Source organism: Pygocentrus nattereri, chromosome 22 (genome assembly GCF_015220715.1).
Source record: "Pygocentrus nattereri isolate fPygNat1 chromosome 22, fPygNat1.pri, whole genome shotgun sequence".
In the NCBI taxonomy this organism is placed as follows: Eukaryota; Metazoa; Chordata; class Actinopteri; order Characiformes; family Serrasalmidae; genus Pygocentrus; species Pygocentrus nattereri.
In genome coordinates, this window is record NC_051232.1 from 29859955 (window position 1) to 29886015 (window position 26061).

At 39.0% G+C, this 26061-nt stretch overlaps 1 protein-coding gene across 4 annotated transcripts in view; it reads right to left on the reverse strand.

The window, feature by feature from the left end:
* The window catches only part of LOC108429263 (inactive phospholipase D5), a 69878-nt gene that overhangs the window by 13223 nt on the left and 30594 nt on the right, over positions 1-26061 (reverse strand). For 2 of the 4 annotated variants that reach the window (XM_017700901.2, XM_017700902.2), the window contains exons 2-4: positions 12785-12921; positions 3644-3821; positions 1452-1569 (exon numbers count right to left, since the gene is read on the reverse strand). In XM_017700901.2, coding sequence (XP_017556390.1) covers positions 1452-1569; positions 3644-3821; positions 12785-12921 — 433 coding nt within the window. The remainder of the gene's footprint in view (positions 1-1451; positions 1570-3643; positions 3822-12784; positions 12922-26061) is intronic. The other 2 variants (XM_037532605.1, XM_037532606.1) reach the window with 1 other exon arrangement.

Genomic DNA, 26061 nt, shown 5'->3' on the forward strand with positions numbered 1-26061 from the left:
AAACATGATATTTATGAATGGATTATGAATGAAGATGACAAAAAATACAATAATAATTTCCTTTGGTTAAACAAACAAATGCTATGTATGCAGCTACGACTTGAATTATCAAAGTTTCTGACCTGCAAGCAAATTATGTTTAGACAGTTGTCCTTACACTGCAAGCAATCAAATCTAGCAAATTGGACTGCAGATGCCAGTTTACCAATTGGCTAACTAAAATAAAAAATGCATAGCTCCTAAAAATTGCTCATTTTTCTGCTGTCTGTTGCCAAAAATAAAAACACTGTAAATTAATAACTACATTTTTGGCATGGCTGTGCTGCTAGACTACCATTCCTGTCGTCAGAGTCTGTTTGGACATGTCTCATTGTGGCCAAGAACCGCCCACTTTGACAGTAAGGGGCCGTTTGACTGACATGCAAAGTTAACAAAAACAGATTTGCTTTTTTTAACATAAGGCAGGCAAACACTGAAAACAAAGTCCTATAAGATTTAAGGTTCTTATGCTTCTCTGAATAGACTGGCATGAACAAAAGCACTTCACACAAAACCCATGACTTTCAGAAAACTTCCACAAACTTTTATAAAAACCTGTTTTAATCCAGTGACTATATATTATGCCAAAAATGCCACTGGTATTGCTGTGTGTAGGGCAGGCAACTGCTTGCCATTGGTGAGAAGCTAGCTATCATTTACTTTGATAAACAAAATGTATTATTTTGTAACGTAGACTACTGTTTGTTTTTTGTTCATGAGTCAGACTGTTCAATTTTTTTAAGACTTTGCTTTTCATTTTCAAGCACTTGACCACAGGATTCCGGTGTTATTTTTTCAGGATCTGACTCCTTGAAGGTGCCATGGGATCCTGAGCCCAAGTCTAAATGAATAAGTTGAATGAATGAGTAAAGTCCAAAAGAATATTAAGAACTTTTACTTTCATGAAACAATGCAATAAATGGATGTCATTCAAAATGTAAAGGGCACTTATAAAGTGTCTGTTTTGAGTTCCAAGTCCTAGAACAAGGACATACTGAAGACCACCGCACACCAGACATGTGCCACAGCGTCAAGTAATAGATACAGCACAAAACTGCTGCTATACTACAACGAATGTGTCACAGCGAGAGAGCCTACGTTCAAGGTCATTTTTACACAATAATCTTCTAATTATAATAAATGTTTCAACATAATTTAAGCTTGGTATCAATTTATTAGCTCTTATATTAGCTCTTTATGAACTCAATGAGCTGAAATAAATTAGGTAAAATGCTGTCTAGGGTAGTAGCATTAGACACTGAATGTCAGTGTGCATATCCTAATTTAAAAGGTTTTGAAAATTCAAAGGTTTTAAAATTCTCTACCCAAAAGTACTACATAGAACATGTCATTAAAATGTGTATCATAGCTATATTTTGCATAACTGATTTCCAGGAGGGTATTGCACTGACCATAGTTAGTAAGACGTGTGAGCTCTGGTGTTGAGATGTTCTTTGGAATTCCATTTGCCACCTTCAAATGAACATTCCGAGCCTTCAAGCCCATCAGCCGCTGGAGCAGGAGCTGACCCTGTGGACGATGTCGGAGTAGCAAAAGTGGAGCCACAAAGTGCAGAAAAACCCAAAATATTGGGCCTCATTCACCAACCATTCTAAAAACAAACTTATGCAGTTTTCACAAATATTCTGACATTCACCAATGTTTTCTTATTTGGGATTTGTTCACAGGTAAAAATAAAAGCTATGCAAACTAAAGACCATAAAGGTTTAAACAGTTTTGCGGTTTAAGAACACATCATGAATCTGACATCTGACTTTTTCTTGGGACATTTTTCAAGAACAAATTTAAGAAAAAAACAGAAAGATATTGGTAAATGAGGTCCATAGCTTTCCTCACAGTAGCCAATTTCAAAAAAAGACTTTTTCATCCCACAGAGGAAGACGGGACATGCTACTGAGCATGTCTGCTGATTGTTAATGTGTAAAATATCCTCCCAAATATCCCAAAATGTCTGCCTTCATTCACTGCATTTGAAAAAGCTAAACAAAGCCTGAAAAACATGTCAAGAACAGTAAAACATTGTTAACTGTTAAGGTCTGGCTGTTCTAGATTATGAGATGTATCCCTGTTTAAAATATGTACATGTTTGTAATGGTGTATGATATTTTCATGTCACTGGGATTAACAGCCAGGTAATATGTAGACGCCAGACACCTATAAAATATTTGGAGCTCTAATATCTTGTTCAACAAAACGGAAAGTAAATCTCCATCATAATGCAAAGAACCTTTATATCCCTGGGCAGCTTTGCAAAACTCCTGGAGATTTCCATGGTTCGGCTCGAATAAGCAGTTCAAGTATAAAGCATGTGTTTACTTTTTCCATTACTGCTTCCTTTCAAAACTGTCTATCACAAGAGAAAAAATACCCTACACAAAATTTTACAAAGCGCTTCAAAAACATTTCATATTTCCCATCAGTAGCTTGAGAATGTAACCCATTAAAATCTGAATGCTCTTAGGACTACAGGAAACTGAACATGCATGGCTTTTCTTTCTTTAAGCATCTTCCTTTGGGAACAAGACTGAAATTAGTTCAAAATGGAAATGAATGTTTCTGGAAAAGCATTTAGCATGACGCAATTAAGCTTTTTAACTCAGCATTGAAGCTACCATCTGTCTGTGGTTTCTAATGACACTGTAAAAACAGGAGTGGATGGGAGCTGTTTCACATGTTTTGTACACCAAATTTGGGGTGTGAATGTGGGAAATTGCTCTGTGTGTCTGATGTTTAAGCAAGTAATTTATTTTCACATCAGTAAATGTCGTGTGTTATTAGAGCTCACTGCAACAACGTCTTAGTAGCTCCTATGGGTTCCTTGGCAAATGAATTTAAAGAAGTTGTATATACAGAAGGTACTGATAGGAAATGACAGTCAACTGTTTTAGAACCACTCAGTTTATCGTTCCTCTTGTGATGTCATGTTTCCAAATTGAGTAAAGCAAGTGTCGAGGACAGATTTTGCATAATAATAATTGTTTTTCCATAAATCAAAGCAATATACATTAATTTTAAGAAATTCTACCAAAATTCTTTATGGCCAACTCTTACATGCTTTACATTCTGTCCCAAAACTGAGATTTCATAAACAGAGGCATACAGGAAACAACTGCACTCGACTGGAGCGAGTAGTTCTGCACAACCACCAGCAGCCTAGAGAGCAATTTGCATCCTGCCAAAGTGCTACACAGGGAGCTATTAAAGACACCTCATCTTCCTTTATTATAATGAGCAGAGCATGAAGCTCCTGTCCAATGTGAAAAAGTCGCTCTCTGTTCCACAGTATGCAGTGATTTACACTGCTCTAATCAGCTGCTGGAGATTCAGACTGAGGCCTTTGGGAATTTTTTCAAAGAGATCAAAATATCCCGTTTAAACAGATTTCTCCTTTACCTCAAATGTACCTGATAAGCCAAAACATGTTTAGTGTAGGAAGTCTATTTCTTTAGTTTTGCACTGAAGCTGTAAGACTACTGTAGCTAGCAAATAATAAAATCTGTTTTCCACTATTTACCATTGCACAAAAATAAATACAATAAATAAATAAAATGAATAGTTCTGTGAATTGGGATGCCATAGTTACCTGATTGGCTCGGGCAAAGCGAGACTCGTGATCTGTAGAATTCAGAGCCCACAAAGGTGACACAATCTCCACCGATTTTTGGGCCAGGTCCAGAAGGCCATGAAGCCCCATGGTCAATGGCATCGTACCCTCATGTGAAATGGAGATGTCTTCTGGAATATTCTCCACAAGCACTATTCTGTATTTGCAAGGAAAACAGCAGCAGTGTCACATTTTGGATGATCTTTTGATTCAACAGTACAATTTGAACTGTGAGGCATGACATGACATTAGTACTTGTAACTTATAGACGGACTAGTGGCTTGTCACTGAACATCCAGTTCAGTACAGGATTCAAACAGTGTCCCAGTTGAGAAAATGCATTTTCCTTCCCATAATGTTGTTTCTCTATGCAAACTGTTAGTTTGTTCATAACATCAGGCTTCAGAGACTACAGCCAGCATAGCTAATACTGGCATATTTACTTTCATGTTGATTGATGTGCACAATAAAAATAAAAAAGGCCTGTTCCCTCTGATCTAAACAACTTGAAAAGTTTTTACCGGAGAGATTTCTAAATGGAAACACATTTGACAGATGTGACAGGTTTAAGTATCGCCAATCCTTCATCTCTCTGGGTCACTGAACCAGAGTGATGCTTACATTCCTCAAACAAAGGCAGAGTGTTAGTTCAGTACTGAAAAAAACACGAGAGATGGTAAATCGTATCCATTTGTAACAGAAGGAATGAACCGTACAGCAAATTCAACCGTCAAGTCCTTTCTCCTGGCTTGACTGATTCAGCAAATATTCTTCAGCATGAGCACGGCAAAAGAAGGAAGCAAATGTTCACGGAGTGAAAACATGGAAAAATGACTGCCATGCGTCAGTGTAATGCACATTATTTTCCTCTCCTTTATATGATTGATTATCTGAGTCAGATGTAATGTACTTTGAAGAGGAATAAAAACAACAAACTTGGCACTGCAGTTGCAATTTGAGAGACTGAAAGGTATTTTTTTCTGAATAGTACTTTACCATTATTTCCACTGCCACACTGTTCAGGTCTGGCTTCAAAATTAGTTTGGAGGCAAGTTCAAGTACTTTTATTTAAGATTAGATGTCATCAAGAGATTACCATATGTTCAAGCCATAGTACAACAAGGAAAGAAAGGTAAACAGTGCAAACAAATTCAACAAATTCAAGTTCATCTGCAAACCCATCCTTACACATTAATGCAGCCAATTAATGTCATTTAGGGAAAGGGACTAGCTAAATGGTTGAAATCATATTGTGCTTATTTTCTGACAACAGGATTTAAATCAGACCATATGAACAAGTACAGCCTGACCACATAATTTGGTCACTTGGAAGGTTTCAGTGAGGAAACACTTGGTCTAAAAAGAATGCAGTCTTCAAAACTGGATTTTAAACAAGAATTCCCTGAACCCGTGCTGGAAAAGGAGCGGTACCAGATAGCTCTATTCACCACGGATCTGTTTGAGAGTTTATTTCAGAATTCTGACATGATGTCTACTGATATTTCATGGACAGATTCATGAAGACAGATTTAGCTAGCCCTGCAGTTAGTACTAAATAATAATAACAGAGTGTTTTTACTAGGGATGCTTTGATAACGATACCGATTAATGTGTATCTAGCCTTCAATACACATTTTAAACACGCAATCACAACCACTTCCCAATACGAGTGGAGGCACGAAGGCTAGAAAAACGCAGGCAAAAGAGTCAATATCTTTATTTTAAATTGTATATGGATGGAGCATTTTCCTAAAATCACACAGTTTATGTATGGCTTTAAAGAACAGTCAACTACTCATCAACCAGCCAAACAGAACTCCACATGTGAGGTCCTCAGATGCCTCAAAAGTGATTCCTGCTGACCCTGTGCTACAGACTGACTACTGCTGAAAGACACAAATGAAGAGCAAAACTACTAGCTGTACAGAAGAGCTTGTTTGACATGAAACAAATCCTGCTCTTCTCCACCATGGCACTACTCAATCCATGGTAGCGTTAAATACTTTGTGAGCTGGAGGTTGGGGAACCAGCCCTGTGACCGGAAGGTTGCCGATTCGATCCCCTTGGCTGACAGTCCATGAATGAAGTGCCCTTGAGCAAGGCACCTAACCCCCAATTGCTCCCTGGGCGCCATGGATAGGGCTGCCCACTGCTCTGGGCAAGTGTGCTCACTGCCCCCTAGTGTACATGTATGTGGGTGTTTCACTGCATGGATGCAGAGGTCTAATTTCACAGTGTGCAAACACAGTGACAAATGGTTCTAAACTCCATTCTGCTTCGCTTACAATCAGCTACATTTTTAAGATTTAACTATTAAGGTCGTACTTATTTACACTAATAACTACTTAATTCTAAGAAGGTTACTTAGTATAGGATCGAATGCAGTATTGGCGAGTACTAAAAAATGTGTACTCGTACTTCTACTCAGGCGAAAAAAAATGGTATTGGTGCATCCCTAGATTTTACAGACTGTTAAAAGCATAGTAGCATATCTATCAGACTCTAAGAGTGTTTTCACTCATTCAAACACTTGCATAAATGTCTATAGTTACTCAGAATCATGTAAAGGCAACATTTACAATATCTCTTGATCACGTAAAAATAAAAGCAAACACAACTTGCTCTTTAGCTGCTAGCGTAAATGATAATGGTCAAGAGCAGCACCAGTGGGCTGCTGGGGGGCTCAAACACCCCCTGAAATGTATTCAGCGCCCCCATTAGCACTCCCTGAGCTATCACTTTATTTGGATGGACCACTGTAGATTCTTTGTAAATGTTCAGTACATCTTTAAGTAACACTCAACTAAATATCCATTAAATTCAACTGAACTTCAAGTTTAGTGTGAAAGCATTTATTAAATCTAACCCTAAACCTAGACCTAACCCTAACCTTAACCTCAAGGCAAAACCTGCATCTACTCCTAACCCTAACCAAAACCATGACGTTGTTGATAATCAACTGAGGATCACAAGAATGTTTATTAATGATTTAAGTCTCTGTAGATAACAGTGTGACCCTCCCTGAAAAATGTCCCAGTCGCCTAAACAACTTGGTTTTCATTTTTCTAGGCATCATGGCACAAAATCCAGGTCTATCACGTACTTAAATACTTGATAAATGTACTATAACAATCTTTGCATTGCATTCAAATAAATGTTTCACAAGTACACGTGCCACAGTTAGGGAAACAAAAATAAACCTCACTCCATCTCTCTTTATGCTCGACTGGTTTAATTAGTTTGTCAAAGTGGTTTAATCAGTTTGACTTTAACCATATGAGGTCATCGGTTTCTGACCCAAACAATCTAAAATATGGTTTGTGGTCTATGTGATAAAATAACTGTCGTTATTAGCAGCAGCTTGTGTTACATGAATGTATGGGGCTCTGTACAGAGTCAAAGGTTAAACAGGGCGATTGCATGAAAACAGAGATGCTTAACGTCCATCTGCATCACAGCCAAAGCAGAAATGCAAAATCTTCCTTGATACCTACTTCTTTATGAATGGTTTGTCAATTCAAATATAATCAATCAGGTCGCTGGCGCAATATGTCCGTCATGTGATTGCTATTTTTTTATTACTCTGCTGTGCTGCAGGAACAATATATAAAAAAGTCAGATTTTAAAATGGAGAACATGTCCAGAGTACAGCGCTGATGAAGCAGAAAAACATGCTCTGATGATGAATTCCCTCATTTGGTGTGGCGATCACAAAAATGCACCCGCTTGCTGCTTGTGTTAGCATTTCAATAACAGTAAACCGGTGGGCCCAAAGTTTTATTATACACTAATATAACCTAAGAGTAGCTCAGCAAGTTTGCACTAAATTCCCTATAGTTTCTGAATAATGTCCTAGTATGTAAAAAGCCTGGGATTTTAAGCCGTGATAAGACACTGGCTCTCATTCTGATCATTGAATTTGCAATTCATTGAAATTAAAATGAAGCCTCTCTTGCTTTAAATGTACTGGGGATTACGTTGAATGTGAGAAGCAGAAATTGCAACCAACTTCTAAGACTGACTAAAAATGCAGATTTCTTTGACAAATAGAAAGTCTCTTGAAAAGAATGAAAGTGTAACGTGGATCGAGGAGGCGTACGCATATGCGGAGATGAGCGAGATTTATTAAGGGCAAATCCAGGGTCACAGTCCAAACGGTCCAGGGTCATAGAGCCAACACGGACTGATCGAGGGACAGACATGACAAAACAGAACAAACAACTGTACAATGACCAATACAAACACCACCAGTATCCCTAAAACACATACAACAGAGCAGATAACAGTTCAGACAAAGACCAGCAAACACAAGGGGCAAACACACAGGGTAAACGAGGGACCGGTGGAAACACAGGTGGAGACAATCAGGGGTGGAGTCATGAAACGAGGGGGCACAAATGCAAATGGAAGATCAAAACAAAAAGCACATGGAGTGGGAGGAGCCAATCGTGACAGAAAGGTGCAATAAGGGCAAAGAGTGGGCGAAAAGTGGGCACTCTAAATACACAAAAAATAGAAACTGTATCTAGTAGTTAAGGTTCATGTGTCATTTTCTGTGAAATATATTTTAAATATGTTCTCTGCTTTTTTCCAACACTGAAACACGAATAACATTTCATTGGAAATCAAAGGAAGTATGTATGAAAACAGAGCTTTAAAAGGTTTTGTTACATCATGTTAACATTTTTCACAGTGATATTTCCTACAAATATCCTGCTTATTTATGGGAGCAAGGGCACTTACTGCAGACCCTTGCACTGACCTTCATACTACATACACATGAGTATACTGTGGACGCTTTGACACACACAGAATATTTTCTGTGGTTACATGCTGTAGCAATTTCTCCCCAAGGACCAAGGATTTAAGCTGTCTGAGCTGAACAGTTGCAGAGAGATACGGTACACAGACAGAAGCAAAACAAGTCCAAAATTGCTCATTGAATCATGCTCAAGTTCCATCAAATGGAACGCTGAATGAAGTCCAAATCTTGTTTGTCAAATGGATTTTTTTTCTATCAACCAATTAGTCCCCCAAAATGCACCAAATACAATTACCTGTGTGCAAGGGAAAAACTCATTTTGCCATCCTACAGATACCCAGACCAGGCCAATATACTGTTTCAGGTTACGTGCATGTTGAGGTAACAGTGGTAACAGAAGCTCTAAAGACCCTTTTTTCAAAGCCAAATGAGCTGAACAACGTTCAATATTTAGTTACAAATTCCACCGTTAAAAAGCCCATTTGAATCAATATTTCCCCCACCAATGATATTCAAACCCACACAATTAAATGCAAAAATATCTAGTCAGAGCACATAGGGGAACGACACTATGTCACATTGGAAGACACGGATATGCACAACACTCAATTTTTTTCAGGGTGGTAAAATAAAAGGTACACATCAGGGAAAACATATTTTCTTCACTTGAAATAAAAAAAGGTTTAATGCAATATATAAAAACATTTTTACATTTCTTTTGAAAACTACCATTCACTCATGAGTCATATACACCTCATATATGGAAACTAAGATGTACAAACAACTTGTTCTGAATCAATTGTTCGGTAATGCCACAGAAACAAACCATTTACATACATCCATCTATACAGCCTACAGCAGCACAGCAGCAGTTACAGCACTGTCCAAACACTTAAGTAATAAGGCACAGTCCACAATACAGGGCAACCGATCAGAGCAGAATCCATTTACATATACACAACCAATCAGAACATAAGTCATTTATATATGATCTTTCTTAAAAGCAGCCTTTGGCATGCTAAGACATAAAGAGGGACCGGAAAACAGTGATTTATACATTTATGACACAAAACCACACAAACATCATAAATGGACCTCAGGGAAAGCTATAAGAAATAGATAAGGATAACATATAGACTGTTTAATATCAATCAAATCATTCAGAATGTATTCTGTACTCCAGTATTGTGTATAAGACACACTCCACCATTAAAAACTGCAGGAAGCAGTGCTTTGAACTTTAAAAGTAAGTTGGACCTTTTGTAATTTATTGCATCAGCGCCAACCTGATTGCCCTGAACCCCATCTGACTGCAATCGACACCTAACTGACAGCTGCCTGTAAGTGCACTGCTCGTAGCCTTAAGGGAGAAACACAAACTCACAATCCACTACTGCACTACACAGGCTGAAATTTCACAGCTTGTATTCTAAAGCTATGTCCCTTCAGTATAAGCTACAAAGAATATGCAAACTGCATACATGAAAACTACAATCATATGCAAGAAACAAGTCTCCTATAGTGACAGAATTATAGTGTCCTATAGTAACGGTGACTAATTAAGATCCTATTTATTCGTGCAGTCTTTTGTGTGCAGAAGTTTCCATATTGGAGCTTAGCTCTAAATAGTTGTGGTTATATCGCTAGATACTAGGGAGGTAAATTTTGGGTAATTCTTTTGACTGATAAATGATCCGTCATTTTTCAATAATTAACCATTAACTGGCAAGCCCAAAAACACGGACACAGCCCATCAAAATACCAATTCTAAAATACAACTGCAGGTCTGAAACCTCACTGGTTGAGCCACGTTTGATGACATCGCTCCCATGTCCACTGAAGTTTATGTTAACGCACTTGATATCAAAAAAAGTTGCCTGTGTAGACAGTGGAACGTAATATTGTTAGGTGGAGCCAGGCATCAGTGCATACATAAAGTCAGCAGCCAAAAACAGATAAAAAATACCCTACATAAGAACCATCCATCCATCCATCCATCCATTTTCTAAGCCGCTTCTCCCTCAGGGTCGCGGAGGGGTGCTGGAGCTTATCCCAGCAGTCATCGGGCGGAAGGCAGGATACACCCTGGACAGGTCGCCAGTCCATCGCAGGGCAGACAGACAGACACTCACACATTCACACCTAGGGGCAATTCAGCATGTCCAATCAACCTGATAATACCCACATAAGAACCCATTTTTTGTATACCTCTTAAATAGCCAGAGTCCACCGGCAGGCCCACAGTTTTCTATAGCTTCTATAACCAAAGAATAACAAACATTTTACATTTAAATTTCCTGTTAAAAAATTCTCCAACTAAATGATAAACATGGCTACTGGAAATGAATTAAAATGCACATTTTTACTGATGGAACTGGATGAATAATTGCTTTTTATCAGTAACCAGGTTAATCCGTCACATCCCTACCACATACCCCTTTTCTGTTCCACTGTTCCAGTCTGAAACTGTCCAGACACCAAGTAAAATGACAGTACAATGCGTACTGATCAAGAAGCATAAACAAATCAATTTGCAGTTCTGATTTCATTCTCAAATGCTAATGCAATCACAGCCAATGATAACTAGCTAACAAAACATGATGTGGGCACAGCGCAGCACAAAACAGAGACTGGTAGAATACTGCACAATGAACTTTCGATTGATATCTACAGGCATGGATTAGGTTGTTATGTAAAAACAATTCCCTGGGCTTTCCCATTTCTCCGAATCAGCTTATCAAGAATGCAAAAACACTCGAGGTGCTTTATTACGTGAAGTCAGCAGTTCTTCATGTCAAAGCGAACTACAGATAAAGGAGCAGACTCTGACATGTACTGTCAAACAGCAGACTTGGAATTTAGCACTTCTTCTTGAGGCAATCCAGAGAAACATCTCCACAACCCCACTGATATAACACCAACAGACTTGATGACCACATTCAGTAAGCAATGGAGCTTTGCTTCCAAATGGCTCCAAGCTCTCACTTGGAGCAAAGCAGAATCAATTTCAACTTTGGAGTCCCAAATTGCATTTTCGACACTTATTAGCAGGAAATGGAGGGCAGATTGCTCTTGGGACTGGGGAAATGGCTGAGTCTAGAAAAATGTTCTTGGGTAACAAGCTACACATGGAGGAAAGAGTGATAACAATGGAACTCAAAGGGAGGTCACTATAGCCATGGGCATTCTCATTTTAATAGCCAGTCCAGCCCAGAGATGGACAGGACTGACTGTGCTTTGAGCCAGACTCACTGTAGCACAGACATTTACAGACCGACTCTAGGGCACACAGGATATGACTAGAAAAAAGTAATGAGAGGCATTGCTAATGTAACGCTATTGAGGTAATTGGATTACAGAGGATCATCATTAAGAGCTAATTTATACTGGGTAAATTAGCTGGGACATAAAATCTGTAGGGCTGTAATTTAACACAGGCATGTAATTCAATATAATGATCAGTAAGGCTATAAAGATATAGCTACTTTGTGCTACAAGTCTTTCGAAGGCAGATTCTAATACTGGTCTCTTCTGACCGATGACTGTTTTCAGACAGGCAGCATACCACAAATACTCTATACTGGGTGCACATTTGATGCCAGTGGAATATTTTTCAGGATAATTATAGCATCAAAGCCTTGTTCTAGTTTGAACATCACTCAGCTTGCGTTGCAGCAGCGGTTCTTTGATATCATTTGATATAAGCTGATAGGTCCTGTACACCTTTTCCACAAAGTAAGCATTTATAAACATTATTTTAGGAAATAAATAACTTGTCAAGGAAATCTCTCTTTCACTCCAGGGCTAATCTCAAGGAAGACTTCCGTCTGTGACTGGACCAAAGGACTAGTCCTTGGATAAGCTAAAGTATCCAAGACAACACACTCTTCCCTTCTTTAAGCCTTTAAAAGTAATGCAAATTCATGGCTACTTCTGCCGTTTTATTGTTATAATGAATTTAACTGCAGTGATACTATACGTTTCTGAGCATACCAGAAAAGCCAGTCCAAAAGAGAGCATAGTTAGTCCAGTTCAGTTTGTTTTTATACATTATAGGATGTGAAATATTTTTTTTAAAAATACACAAAGAGTTTGTGACAGCTGTTTTTTGATCTGGCACTAATAGTTACTAGGTCTAGATTTTACCTTTGACGCTCTCAAAGTGATCCCCTTGGCTATGACTAAAAATGCAAGCTCTGCATGGCCACTGTAACATACTATGACACTCAAATATACACCACATCTCGTTCTTATAGAAAAGTGCACTGAGGTGTCATTAATGACCAGGTGCGCGGACATCAAAGTCAAAAGCACCTGGTTAGGCCCTTTTTTCTATGTTATTTCATGAAAATGCTTACTGGCAGTTTTTGCTGCAGTTCTCCTCGTTGATGCCATCTTCATCCTCTCCCAACACGTCCACTGCTGAGAATATCAAAGCCACCAGGACAGCAAAGCAGCACACCAGAGCAAAGATCACAATGCACTTCTGCTGAGACTGCAACAAAAATGGCGAGAAAACACACACACATTGATTCATAGTTATTTTTGTGCATTGCCTGGGAGACCCACCCTTGCCTAAGCTGTATTGCACAGCTCAGTAAATCAAACTGGGGCAGTGTTCCACCAAGATATGGCAAAGCATGACCTTGAGAACTACAGGTCTAAGTAAATTGGGCAAAAAGTGGAAGTTGAAATACAAATCAATTTCCTTCTAGCAAACCAGCTAGCCAGATGACACGCCATAGCAGGATGTATTGCCTGCTTTGTTTATTGTGCATGTTCAACCAGACGTGCTCTATTCAACTGCAATGTGAAACTGGAGAATTATTGAATTGAATGCTTGAATTCATCAGCTCAGAGGACCTTAAAGCTCTCAAAGTCTTCCGTCTTTTATAGTTGAGAAATGACAAAATCATTGCACAAATGTAAAGAACAGCATTTCCTTCCACAAAATAAGACTTTACAACAAAAATGTAAACTAATTCAAAGCAATAAAAGATCTATAGATCAGAATAGTCCATTAACTGGGGTAATATAGAGAAATACTATAAGTAAATGTAAAAACAAGGTTTTAAAATGAATGCCAGGGGGGAGCCTTTTCACTCACAACACAATATTATTTGAATTCATTCTCTTTTCAAGGAGTTAACATCGGTAAAAGTAAAGGAGGATGATTTATTGTTGTTCCGCCGAAAGATGACAGCAAATCAATGAAGCACAGCGAATAAATCAGTGGCATTCCCTGCATCCTCAGCAAGAGAACCCAGCAGGGCGTAGGAAGCAGACAGATTACGATGGAAATGAAGAGTAATATTCAGCTGCACCAGCACCAGGACCTGACTCTGTATAAAATTGGATAAGTAATGATCAATATCTAACCCTATATTTCAACCTTTCACGAGTATTCTGCACTGGAGATTTAATGAAGGGAAGCGTAATGTGTAATTCAATTCTGAGATGTGATTCTGCATAATCGTTCATCATGATCGTAACAAAGTCACAAAGTCACATCGTAACAAAGAGCTGCTGTGAAAATGTAAGAATTTAATCGCATCGTCTCTGTCGTAACAAACCTCATTCTTCCACACGGTAAACGAGAATGCTCCAAACATTAATCTTTGTTTAAGTTTTTTTTGACCATCTTTCGTAGTCTATTTGTCATAAAACTCGTAAAGACTAATGTCAAGAGCAGCCAGAGCTTGCAACCAGTGTTTGGGGGGTGGGGGGAGTGGGGTGGGGTGGAAATTGAAAACTTTATCAGCAAACATATCAATGACACTTCAAAGTGTGTGTGTTTATTATTCAGAGGTAAGATGTGTAGGCAGGTATAATTCCTTTTGTGTGAATCATTTATTGTTTACTCCGCTGAATGGTGCCCAGGAGACAGACACCACCAAACCTGAGCAACTGCCAGCACTGTTCAGGGCACAAATCCAGAATCAATGCTGCCAAAGTTACAGTCATGGCCTAATCCTCTCAGGCTGAAGAGCGCAAAACACAGCAGAGCCCACCACCATGAGTGATTATTAGACAGAGTACGCATCCCTCTACAGAGGCCTAAGCAGCCACTTGTGCAGGAAAATCAATATGAAAACAGTCCAGAGCAGGGATTGACCACTGCAGGTGCTGGGGAATCACTGTATTTTATGCTCACATCTTCCCTTCTGCCCTGGCAGTACAGTCTCACAAACACATTTTCCATTACACCCCAAATGATCCCATAGCTTGCAGCCTTTTCTCAGCTGGAGAATCCTTAAACAAGTTCAAGATAGCTCAGTAAGCACAACACTTTCATCTAAATTCTACATACTGCATCTTTACTACAAACCCTAACCCGCGTTGGAGGCAATGCACTAAAACATTTGCTCTGAAAAGCCAACAAACAGTGTCACAGATCAGCACCACGGACAGCTGCCGCATGCATTTCAGCACCATCGTTGTGGACAGAGGCTTTTGTCAAACACAGTTAAACCTTCCATGTGTCCTTCCATGTTTCAAAACAGTGCCAAGAATTCATCTGTACTCTAGAGCTATGCAGAGAAGATTTGTTGGGGTTATTTGGAAGAATTGTTTGGGATGTTTGGTCCATATTAAATGAACTCAAATGGACTGAGTTCTTTTTGCTCCTTTTTTCTTTTGTAAGCGGACCAAGACTGGCCTGTTCTGCACCGGTTTTTTGGTACACTGCATCTTCTCCATTTGGCTGGGATGGTTTCAGACCCCAACAGCTGAAGTGCACCATATCACACCTATAGTTGTTCTTTGATTAAACTCAAAAATTTGGAGGGGGTTATGGTTAACGTTTTGCCATAAAATACCAAACACAGCGAGTTATACACTTTTTGAAGCATGCAATGCAGCCACTCTAAGCCGAACCAGGAATGTAAATGACTGAAAGAGTAACCAGTAACCAACAAATAAACAACTGTTCAACCAATTTTTAGTTCATCATTTAAGACAGATTTCTGTAAACATACAAAGGTGGTTCTAATTAATTGTACAACTGGTTCTACAAGGCCTACTAAAGAATGAAAGGTGCAGCTAAAAATTGTGCTCAGAGGCCTTTTCTAGAGGATGATAGCACAACATCAACAATATACCACTTCAAAAACAAATATCGGCAAGTGATAAGACAGCTATGTCGTCCATGAGAAAGCTGTGAAGCAGTCACACAAAATGATAGAAAATGATGGTTTTCGAGAGCTACAGAGCTTCCCTGGGCCCTGCGGCACAGCATTTATGTATCCAAAACATCAGATGGTCCATTACTCAATATTTCAGACAGTTCATCAACTTTGTAATGTATTTTTGATTGTATATTCATGAACATACCATTGCTGTTAGTCTCTCGATTGAACCCTGATTGTAGTGTAATGTATGTCTATCACAGTTTCGCAGCCTCAGTTCAACATTTCATGGTCCATACTAGCGGCACTTTCATTAAAACATCTATACAGAATTCAGTTGATGTGTGTGCTCATAAGTGTGAATCTGTCAAGTAATTTACAGTGGAATGTGGCTCAGCCAATCAGATTTCAGAAGCAGGACTATCCATTTTATAATGGATATTTTGATGGGTTGCATCCTTGGTTTTAGGCTTGCTGGCTAATGTTTAGTTGCCAACTAATGATCTAATGACAACGTCATCAGCCAAAAGAATTACCCAAAATTTACACTCCTAACCAGACCATTGACACACATCAGTTTTTAAGGCACACTAACATGAACCTCCTGTTTCTAAGGGAGAGAGGCAGGAAAACAGCCATGTACATTTCTGTTACACAAAACTACACTACACAACTACACAAAAGGATACGTAGGATACTAAACCCCTCCGAATAAATTAGCTAATTGAAAACTCTGGGCAGATGAAAAGGATGCTCCAACAAAGTAAAAGCCATTCTCCATAGTCATGCAACTCTCAGTGACTTGGCTAGGGCACTCATGCAGTCTTACAAACCACTTCTGCTATATTTTGTTACTCTGCCTTTCATTCCACATTTAGCCTCAGCTCTATTGCCGGTTGGCTAAATAGAGATGTAAGCAATGAACACAGTTTCTAATGTCTTTAATTCCTGACTACTGGCCAGGCATGTAATCAGGATTCACACTGTGTTCCGTATAGAGGAGACGTTTCTCCAGAAGGAGAACTGGTGCCTGGGGAAGCTGCCCAACCACGCATCCCGTCACAGAAAATGGCACCTCGACAGAAAACAGATGCCCTGTGTCGTGTTCTAGTCCACACCATGAGCACCAGATGGCTTATAAACCTGCCCAGAATCCCACTTTCTGTAATCACACAACTTTCACCCATTAACCTCCTGCTGGAGGACTGATGAGCCAAAACCTTGGTCTCCAGGCTCTAACTGCGGTACACTATCATGGTTATTTGCTGATGAATTGGGCTCAGCTCAATCACCAAGTGTCACTGACCTCATTTTACAAGACACATTATGCTGTGCTCTTGACTTCGGGTCAGCAATTTACAACAAAGTTCAGGGCTTTACTACAGAAGTCCTCACCTCTGCAAGAAGTGACGCTGCAAAAAGAGGCACCTTCCAAAAGCCTGGCACCCATCAACAGCTTAAAGGGGCTGTTATCATGCGAAAACAAACTTTTCTTGCTTTTGAAATGTAACAGTTCGATATTGTACATGAACACAGTTGTAAACAAGCTGTAAAAATAGTCAATGACTCCATGTATTGTCTGTTTAACCCATATCTGTTCTGAAGTCAGATCACAAGAAAATTACTATTTTTTAGTTTTTTTTATCACTGTGATAATAGCTAATATATGACCCTGTAAAATCCATAACAATAACAACAATAATAATAATAATAATAATAATAACAACATGCTGAAAAATCAACATACCAGTGTACACACCTTTCAAATCCATTCAGTCAAACAACATAAAATTGGCAGATACAAAAATGTTTTGCCTCCATTACCCTAGCCTACTTGTGTCCACCCACAGCGTATGTCTGGCAGGAAGATGCCAAAGCAGAATTTTTAAATCGACCAACAACTTGGCAACACTTTGGTGAGAGAACAGATTGCAAGCTTAATGCACGCTCCTTAAGGTGGCAGCATGTACTCAATTTCTGTCACATGGTATAAGGTGGTATCGGATGTTGGGATCGGTGCAAACGAGCATGGTATCAGGCCAATACCTGATACCAATATCGGTATCGATGCATTTCCACTTGTGTGCCTCTGGTCTGCTTGTGAAGGCCAAACAAAAAAAAAAGATAATTTACATATTATTTTGAAGAGACTGTAGCACCGAATGATAAAAATAGGCTGGAATACCGTCATGTTTTAAGGAATCAGATGTTTTTGGTACAAAAACCCATACGAACTTTTTAATCATTACAGCGTAAATCAACTTCAGAGGATATAATGAAAAACAAAAAAGAGCATGAACAGAACAGAATATGGATGGACCTTATCTAAAAATCAAAGAGCGAGAGCCTGTGATGCAGAAGGTGCTAATGGACAGTGTGTGTATGCAGACATTCCGCCTTTTAGCACACAGATGTTCCTGAGACACTGTGACTCACCTACGCCCGCTCAATAACTACACATGCTCTTTTCCATATGCCAGTGAATCACAGAGTTGAAATAATCAGCCCAGTGGCTGGAAAGAACAGAGCTTTACGCAGAACCATGATACATCTTAAATAAATTAGCAGAGAGTAGCTTTGGCGTTCACAGGAAAATATGGAGAACAGTGTAGGTGTTGTAATTCTTCAGAGGAACAAAATAAGGGCTTTGATGGCTGTAATTATTGCACATTTCAGCTTATTACGCAACGACTGTCTTGTGGGTAGGAGAGAAGTAGTCATGCTGCAAAGAGAGGTATGTTCATAGGCCATGAGTGGGAAAGTGAAAATGGAAATTCACAACAAATGGTCAGTGATTTTTACCATACTGCAATGACCACATGGAACTGGACCTCAATTTACATGAGCTGACAGAGCTCCGTTTCTAAGAATCATTCATATCATTTTACCTTACTGAGTTTAGAGTATCATATGTGTTGTGGAACACACAAGCTTATTTCAATAGCTTCGCTAATGCCTTCAGTCAGGCAGTGGACCTTGGCCGCTTTCTGCTACGAGCAGTGGGGTAAAAATATTTCAGCAAGTATCTCAGGGGGTTGCATGAGGCAAAGACCCAGTTAATCTTTGTATGTTTTCAGCAAGTCACAACTTACTATTGTGGGCAATATGACAACGATTTTTCATGGTCACAACAAAATGCACGAGCAAAGAGCAGAGTCTCATGAGACACACACAAAAAACATGAGTACAAACTATTTCTAATTCATTTAGTTTAGAAAAATGCAACTCTAAAGAATTGTTATGAGGACAGATGAAATATTTGGCAAACAAGATCAAGCTTATTTGTCATTTGCCCAACATGTCAGGACGTTCACGCACTGAAATGCTTGTGGTGAGGCACATGTAAACACTCTACAGCAGAGCAGCATTATATGACTTTGGCATTATTAGATTATTATCATCTAAAATTGGTCTAACCTGCCAACGTATAATTGTTCTACCTTTTTTGGTAAGTCTTGGTAAAACCGCGCTTTTATAGCCTATAAATTGCTTCTTTTTAACATAATATAACGGCTGAAGCTGAGTAAGCCTACACGCTACTGTTACTGTAGTCTTCAATTAAAAGATTAGAATATATGACATTTTCTCTTGATTTTTAATCTTTTTTAATGGAACCACAAGGTCAGTTTGATTATCATTTGATAGTGTTCGATGCAATCTATCTGCAGTTCCCAACAATGTCTTCAAACAGCTCAAGTCTAATACATGCAGCTCTTTCATACAGTGTTCTAGAAGCGCTTACGACACCCACCACATAAGCATATCTTGACTTATCACAATAACAATAACACAGTCATATCATGTTACCACCCTCTAACATTGTATACAACATCTTCATTGGATTTGTGTTGGTGGGCGTTCACAATAAAAAAAACATACCCTCCCTGGTAGCTCCATCTTGCTGGTGTACTTTCAGAGACTTTAGCCCAATTTGTGTTAGTCCTTCCTGAGTGGTACGTTTCTGACCACAGAGCTGCTCTTGGCTGAATATGTGAATCTCCCCCCGTCATGGGACTAATAAGGGATTATCTTATCCTATCTTATTGGGTAATGGACCACTCCCAACCTTGCAGTGGCACTGATGAGTACAAAACCTCAGCAATAACTGCTAACACACTCAAACCAACACCACACTACGATGTCAGTGTCAAAGATCTTCTGGGAACGGTCCACAACCGAACATGTTACCTGATCAACACCGCTCCTGTGGTCCGAAAGCGATGAACCATGTAGAGGGTGGCTAAGAATATTGTGCATGACAACAGATGTAATGGCACATCTTCCCATAGAGATGGTGGACCTTGTACAGTGGTCAGTGACTTGAAGTACAAGGCAGGCAATGTTTTCTAATCAAGTGAACCATATAATGTACATATCAGCATATATAATACGCCTGATCTCAGTCTTTACCATGCAGCATTTGGAAACAACAAGCAGATTTTACTCTCAAATGAGACAAGTGAAAGCTAAAACGTCTCCTCACTCAGAAATAGTCTGGTAATAAAATACCTCAGTGTTATGTTGCGTCTCTGAGGGGTCCTCTTTGTGCTAAATCTGCTTCCTTGCTAATATTTCAAGGCGTCAAGCTTATCCTTTAGACAAGTACAAATGACCCTCTCTAAGCAGCTGCGGTGAAAAAGTGCAGATTGGTTTTCTATGCACTGGTGTGACTAAGCTCTGTGCGATCAATGTTAGATACTTACACTAATGTGACAGTTTGCTAAATTAACATCTCTGTGCCTCTGATAGATTCCCCCATGTTCTGCTGTGTGACAGGTTTTCTTTATGCACTGCCTCATATTACTGCGTTCAGATATTTATAGAGCGTGTCATGTGAACATGACGTACCAAATTCTTCTAAAGCTATCTGGATCCTGTGATATTCTAGACTCTGGTCTTCAAGAGCCCATGTCAGATAAACACACCTGTACCATGAACTGGCAAAAGAGCATCACTGTCCGGATAGGCTCTAAGCTTGTTTAAAAGCCGAGGGCAGAAAATGTGTGTAATGTATGTTTTTAAAGGGGTGTTGTAGTATTCTTCAGAAGCACCCTAATGACACACATCTAATGTCATATCCAAAGTCTATCAGGAGCGATTTGATGCTTAAGAAAACAGTCTCTATTAATTAGGAATTTGGCTTGGGCCTGCCCAGTACTAGTTGGGTCTGATGCTAAAACAATGATATTTTTAAATGACTTATTTTACACCATAACACTAATATGAGGGAAAACACTGATTTGTGACAAATTCACTTGGCTTTGGGCTAGTTATTACAGACACTTCTGACCTAGCAGTAATCCATTGCTTATTTTATTATAGCTTTACATACAATAAACTTGAATACAACAATACTATTAGGGGACTGATGAAAATAAAGGGCCTGATGAAAATAACAGTAAATAAAATTAACCATGAAGTAGACAACACAAAAATGCTTAACCGCTGACAAACTCATACGAGTATTAAGAGAGGAGCATCATGAAAAGGGGCGCTGCACGTAAACAGGACTATAAATGGACATGTTTTTTACATAGCTCTTTTAACCCTCTAAAATCCCAGGCATATTACATATCACACCTTATTATTCAGTGAGTGCAGGGAAGTCAATGCAAATTGGCTGAGCTATTCTTAGATTATAACAGTGTTTAAGAAAACTTTTGGCCCTGTCTTTTTAAGGAGCCAAATGACTAACGACTAAGGTTGTTGTGTGCATGTAAGCATATTTAGTCCTATTTGACAATTTACAGATGACAGTCATCATCAGTCAGTAAAGTGCTGTTCAAACAAAACATGAAAAGTGAACATAAATTATTTAAGATGGTTTCATCAGCTGTCAAAAGTTTCAGCTCTTTTAAATCTGCACCGGGCCCAAATACTGGCCGCAAATCAGGGTTCTCTTTGAAGGGATGTCGAAAGGTCCCTTGGCATTTAATGTTAAATTCCATCTCCGGTCATGGCTTCTTCAGCAGCACCTCTGCCTTGCCCTTTCACAGCAGTCAAACTGACAGCTTAATCCCTACTGTGAGTCTCTGCGGGACCGTCAGTGGACTGAAGCAGGACACCCTGCTCCACTCAGTCTCAGCATGTTCAGCCAAGCCAGTCTCAAACAGCCCCCTTTCATCCCTGAATGGCCTGCTGATGCTTTGAGTCTGCTATTTGGACTAATACAGAAAGCCATTACACACTCACACACCAGCACACACACACACACCCCCAGCCAACTCAGCCATAACTCTGCCCAATAAAACTTTCCACAGCCTTTCTTTCTCTAAAGCCACAAAGCCGGATTTGTAAAGTCATTTGTATTCATGGCCATGTGTACAACTACGCTATGCATACTCCATGCCTTCCCAGAAAAATGCAAGGGAGAGGGTCATACATAAAAAAGTTGATATGAGTCTGTAGCAATTATTTGGGCAAGTTAATTACCAGCACTGTGACCATGTTACTGCGGGCCATATGCTTCACAAAGTGAACGATGACAAATGATGTGAAATCACACTGGAAAACAAGAAGCTGTCAATAATTGACCTTGACTTACGTTGCCATATTTCCTCTATGATGTTCTGAAGTTCTTATTCTTATTCTGAAGTTGCATTTGTCATTTAATTATTTATTTTGCTCTTTGCTTTCTTATTTATTTCTTTTTTTGGATACCCCCAATTCTATTTACGCATTAGGGCAGCCAGGAGTCATAATTCAAATAAAACAAAAAGTTACTGAATACCAAGTCTTTAGTCCAATAACTGAAAAATAATCCTAAGGTTCAAGGAAATTAACTTAAGATTTGCTTTCTACCAAAAACTTCTGAATGCCTCAGTGCCTCAATATTTGTTAAAGCACTGTTGGTATCCTGACATTGATGTATCGCTACCTTGGGGCCCATCTAAAATCGAATTCTTTAAAAGGTCTTTCATACAAAAATGCTGCCTGCTAAAAACTGGCTCATTAACCAGCATTAGACAGTCGCCTTCCCTTTCCAACACATCCGATATGGAGAGCCAGACTAAACCATTTATGCCTTTTAAAGGGGAGATACGTCTCCAGAGGGCTTTCAATATGTTTTATGAATGGAAAGTTCAGCCTATAAACCTATTTACTCTGCAAACACAAGTTAATTAACAAGCTAGTCATTAATTCATTATATTATTCTAACATTAGTGAAGCTGTAGAAGTGGACAGCTTTTGCCTTCTTGGATCATTTATTAACAACAAAGTATGCAGCGGGCAAGAAACAGGGCATAGATTAGCACCTGACCTGCTTAGCACTTTTAAGGATTTTCTTATGGATATGAAAGTTGGACAATAAAACACAGGCCACAAAAATACTGATGCCTTTAAATTTTAGTGTTTTGGTGGAGGACAGCAGAGAAAACCAGCAAACTGATCGCTGACCGAATCAAGCCTTAGTTTTAATGATAATCCTCTGGAATGATAACCTTTCTGGAATGTCCTAGAAAAAAGTATCAAGATGACAAGTTCTCTCAGCACTGCTACACTAAAGAGGTAAAACATAAGCCCCACTTAACAACGGCTGGATCAGCAATGGACAAAGGTCATCAGTTGGACACGCCAGCAAGGTAATCATGTTGGTTACTATCATTGACAATGAGTTCAATGAGTTAGTTGGACCTAGTCAGGATGAAGTTGAACTGACAAGTAACCATCACAACTGGACACGTTCTCTTTAAACAGAAGAAAAAAACAGACCACAGTATTTATCTAAGACAATGTTCCGTCACACGCATACAAGTACTCCACTGCTTGGGTGGCCAGAAAAGGTTTCAAAGTTGACCTTCAGAGTCCTTCCCAAGTGTGAGATTTACTTTGAGAGAAAACAAGACTAGAAGCATCTGCTGTAACTCAAGTCTTCTCCTCTCACTGCTAACTGACACCTTTGGGTAATATCTTGACAACTGGGTTGGCATAGTTGAGGTATTAGTACATGTACTTGACATTCAAGTTGAGCAATGTCAGCACACTGTGGCCATTCAATCGACCACTCTCTGCCCATCCAATTCAACTAGGAAAACCAAAGTGCTCCCAAACAGGAGATGAATGGATGATTTTGAACAAAGTAAGAAATCTAACTTCATTTCATTTGCAGTGCATATTATTTTGCAAGCCCAATGTTAAAAATATATATATTAACAATTAGTGCTGGGCAATATAAGCTCAAATCAATATCACGATTAATTGACTATTTTACCATGATTATGACTAATGAACGATTATTTTGGTTTTGTTTATTTTTGTCTTCATTGTCCACTGACATTTTTGTAAATATGCTCTGCATATCCTAACGTAAAACATTTCAACTGCCAGATCAGAATTCACATGGCTTTTATGTTAATCCAACTCAACGTTCATCATAATTTTGCGCTGCTGAGACCTCATAAACTTTTGGGGAGATATTTCCGTACAAAAATTTGAAATCCAAAAACACTCCACGTTTGAAGGGATTTTGAAAGAAATGGCCAAAGGTGGTTGTAGGACAGCGAGGCTGCTGAGTCAAACAACAGCTCAAAATTGTGAAATCAAATTTTAAAGAATTCGAGGAAATGAACCAAAGAAGTGACAACACCCTTTTTAAGGTGAGCTTGAACACATTCTGTGTGATTAGCCCAGCTGTCAGTCAGTGAAGCATCATGATCGCTCCTGTGGTGCTGGTGAATATGCAACTGATTCATAGGCATGATTGTTTACCTCTGGATGAGCCACATGACACAACGTGGTACATCGCTCCATTGTGCTTGTGGGTCAGTTTAGGAGCCAATCTGTTCAGACTGATGTTGCCTACAGAACACATTTAAAAGATAGTGTGAAAGTTCTGGTGAATCTGGTCCTCTGTCTGGGAATATCTTAAGAAGTCTGGTTAATGCGATAATCAGATTTGGGCCACTTTTACCTGCTGGGTGAACATGTCGAAGAGTGGACGTAGCGGAGTCACGTGACTACAAGCACGTTATTAAGCTTTTAAAGGGACAGTACATGAACACACAGAGTGGGGAAAGGACTAACAGAATTTTAAAAAATCGAAATAACCGACATGGTCAGGATTACTTTGGTTAGAGTTTCTGAATGTCGGTTTTGTTCACTTTTTGATTAATTGCCCAGCCTTACTAACAACCCTATAGAACAAATGTAACTACAAAAGCAGAACTAAATCATGTAAAGGTGAACATGTTCTTTGTATCATTCTTCATCAATTCACATTATTCAGTACTGTGCTTATGTACTTTCTCCCTCTAGCATTCAGTATCTACAGCATCCAAAAGCATCCAAGTAATTTTACTGAAACCCCTCCTTGTGGTCAAATGTTAAGTGACATTCTGCTTTTATGACAATGGACAAAAGCACATCACACAGCTAAACACAGCCATCTTGAAGCCTGAATTATGTCCACACTTTTGTCCAGTTTCCTGGATAACAGTCTATTACACAGTGACTTAAGCATATCATTTGCACAGTGCTAATTATTAGGCTATAAACTTCCATTACTTTTCAGTTACATTCGTTTTGTAGTCCCAGTACAAAACAAAGGAAAATCACCAAACTATCACTTTGAGAAACTGCAGCATTTCTGCACACTTCACACAAGGCAGGGCTAGAGTTAGCCCTACATTAACCAAACACCCATATTTCATTCCACTCATCTGACAGTGAAATGTCAGGGATAATAAATGACTCTGCACAGCAAAGTGTACACCAGCTGGGATGCTGGATCTGTCAGCATCCCACTACTCACCTGTCTCCAGCTCCAGCAAATAGATGGGACTGGAGATCAAGAACCAGATGAAAATGAATTCGCTTGACACTTTGCCACTAGTCTGTCCCAGATCTCAAACTGTGGAAGCAAGAACTTCTGTGCTGTACTCTAGTGTCTGTTTGCCGAGAGTGGATAAAATTCTCTTAACACCAAATGATCACACGCATAGCTTTCAGGAATGTGACTCTGACCTCACATAGTCCATGTGACTATAATTCATCCGAAAGCAAATCAGTGCTTCATGAATCTCATTTCATTCTGAGTTCATTCAAGCTGATTATTATGATACTGGAGAAACTATTTAAACGGTAAGTTTAAACACAGACAACACAAAGAAAGCATTAACCTTTTTGTGAAATTTTTACAATTGAAAACAGCCCAAGAATTTTATGCTGACCAAAAAATGAATCCTTTTGTGCATATTGACTGTTTTTATAATTTATTACAATTGACTGAAACGTTCCAAAATCAATACAACTGAATCGCCAGCTTCAACTCAGTTTATCACAATACATAATAGTGTTTTTACAAGTCTAAAGACTTTCATGAAGATATTCAGCTTGGCTTACAAAGCCTATTTAAAAAAATACCAACATTTTAAACATTCTCAGTTGACTGTGGATTCTATTTAGTAGAAGTAATAGACTGAACTATTTTCTGGTTTGTTAAAATGTGTTTTCATTGTCTCAAATGCACCTATCATCGATGATTTAACACAGAAGCTCTGCTTTACTCT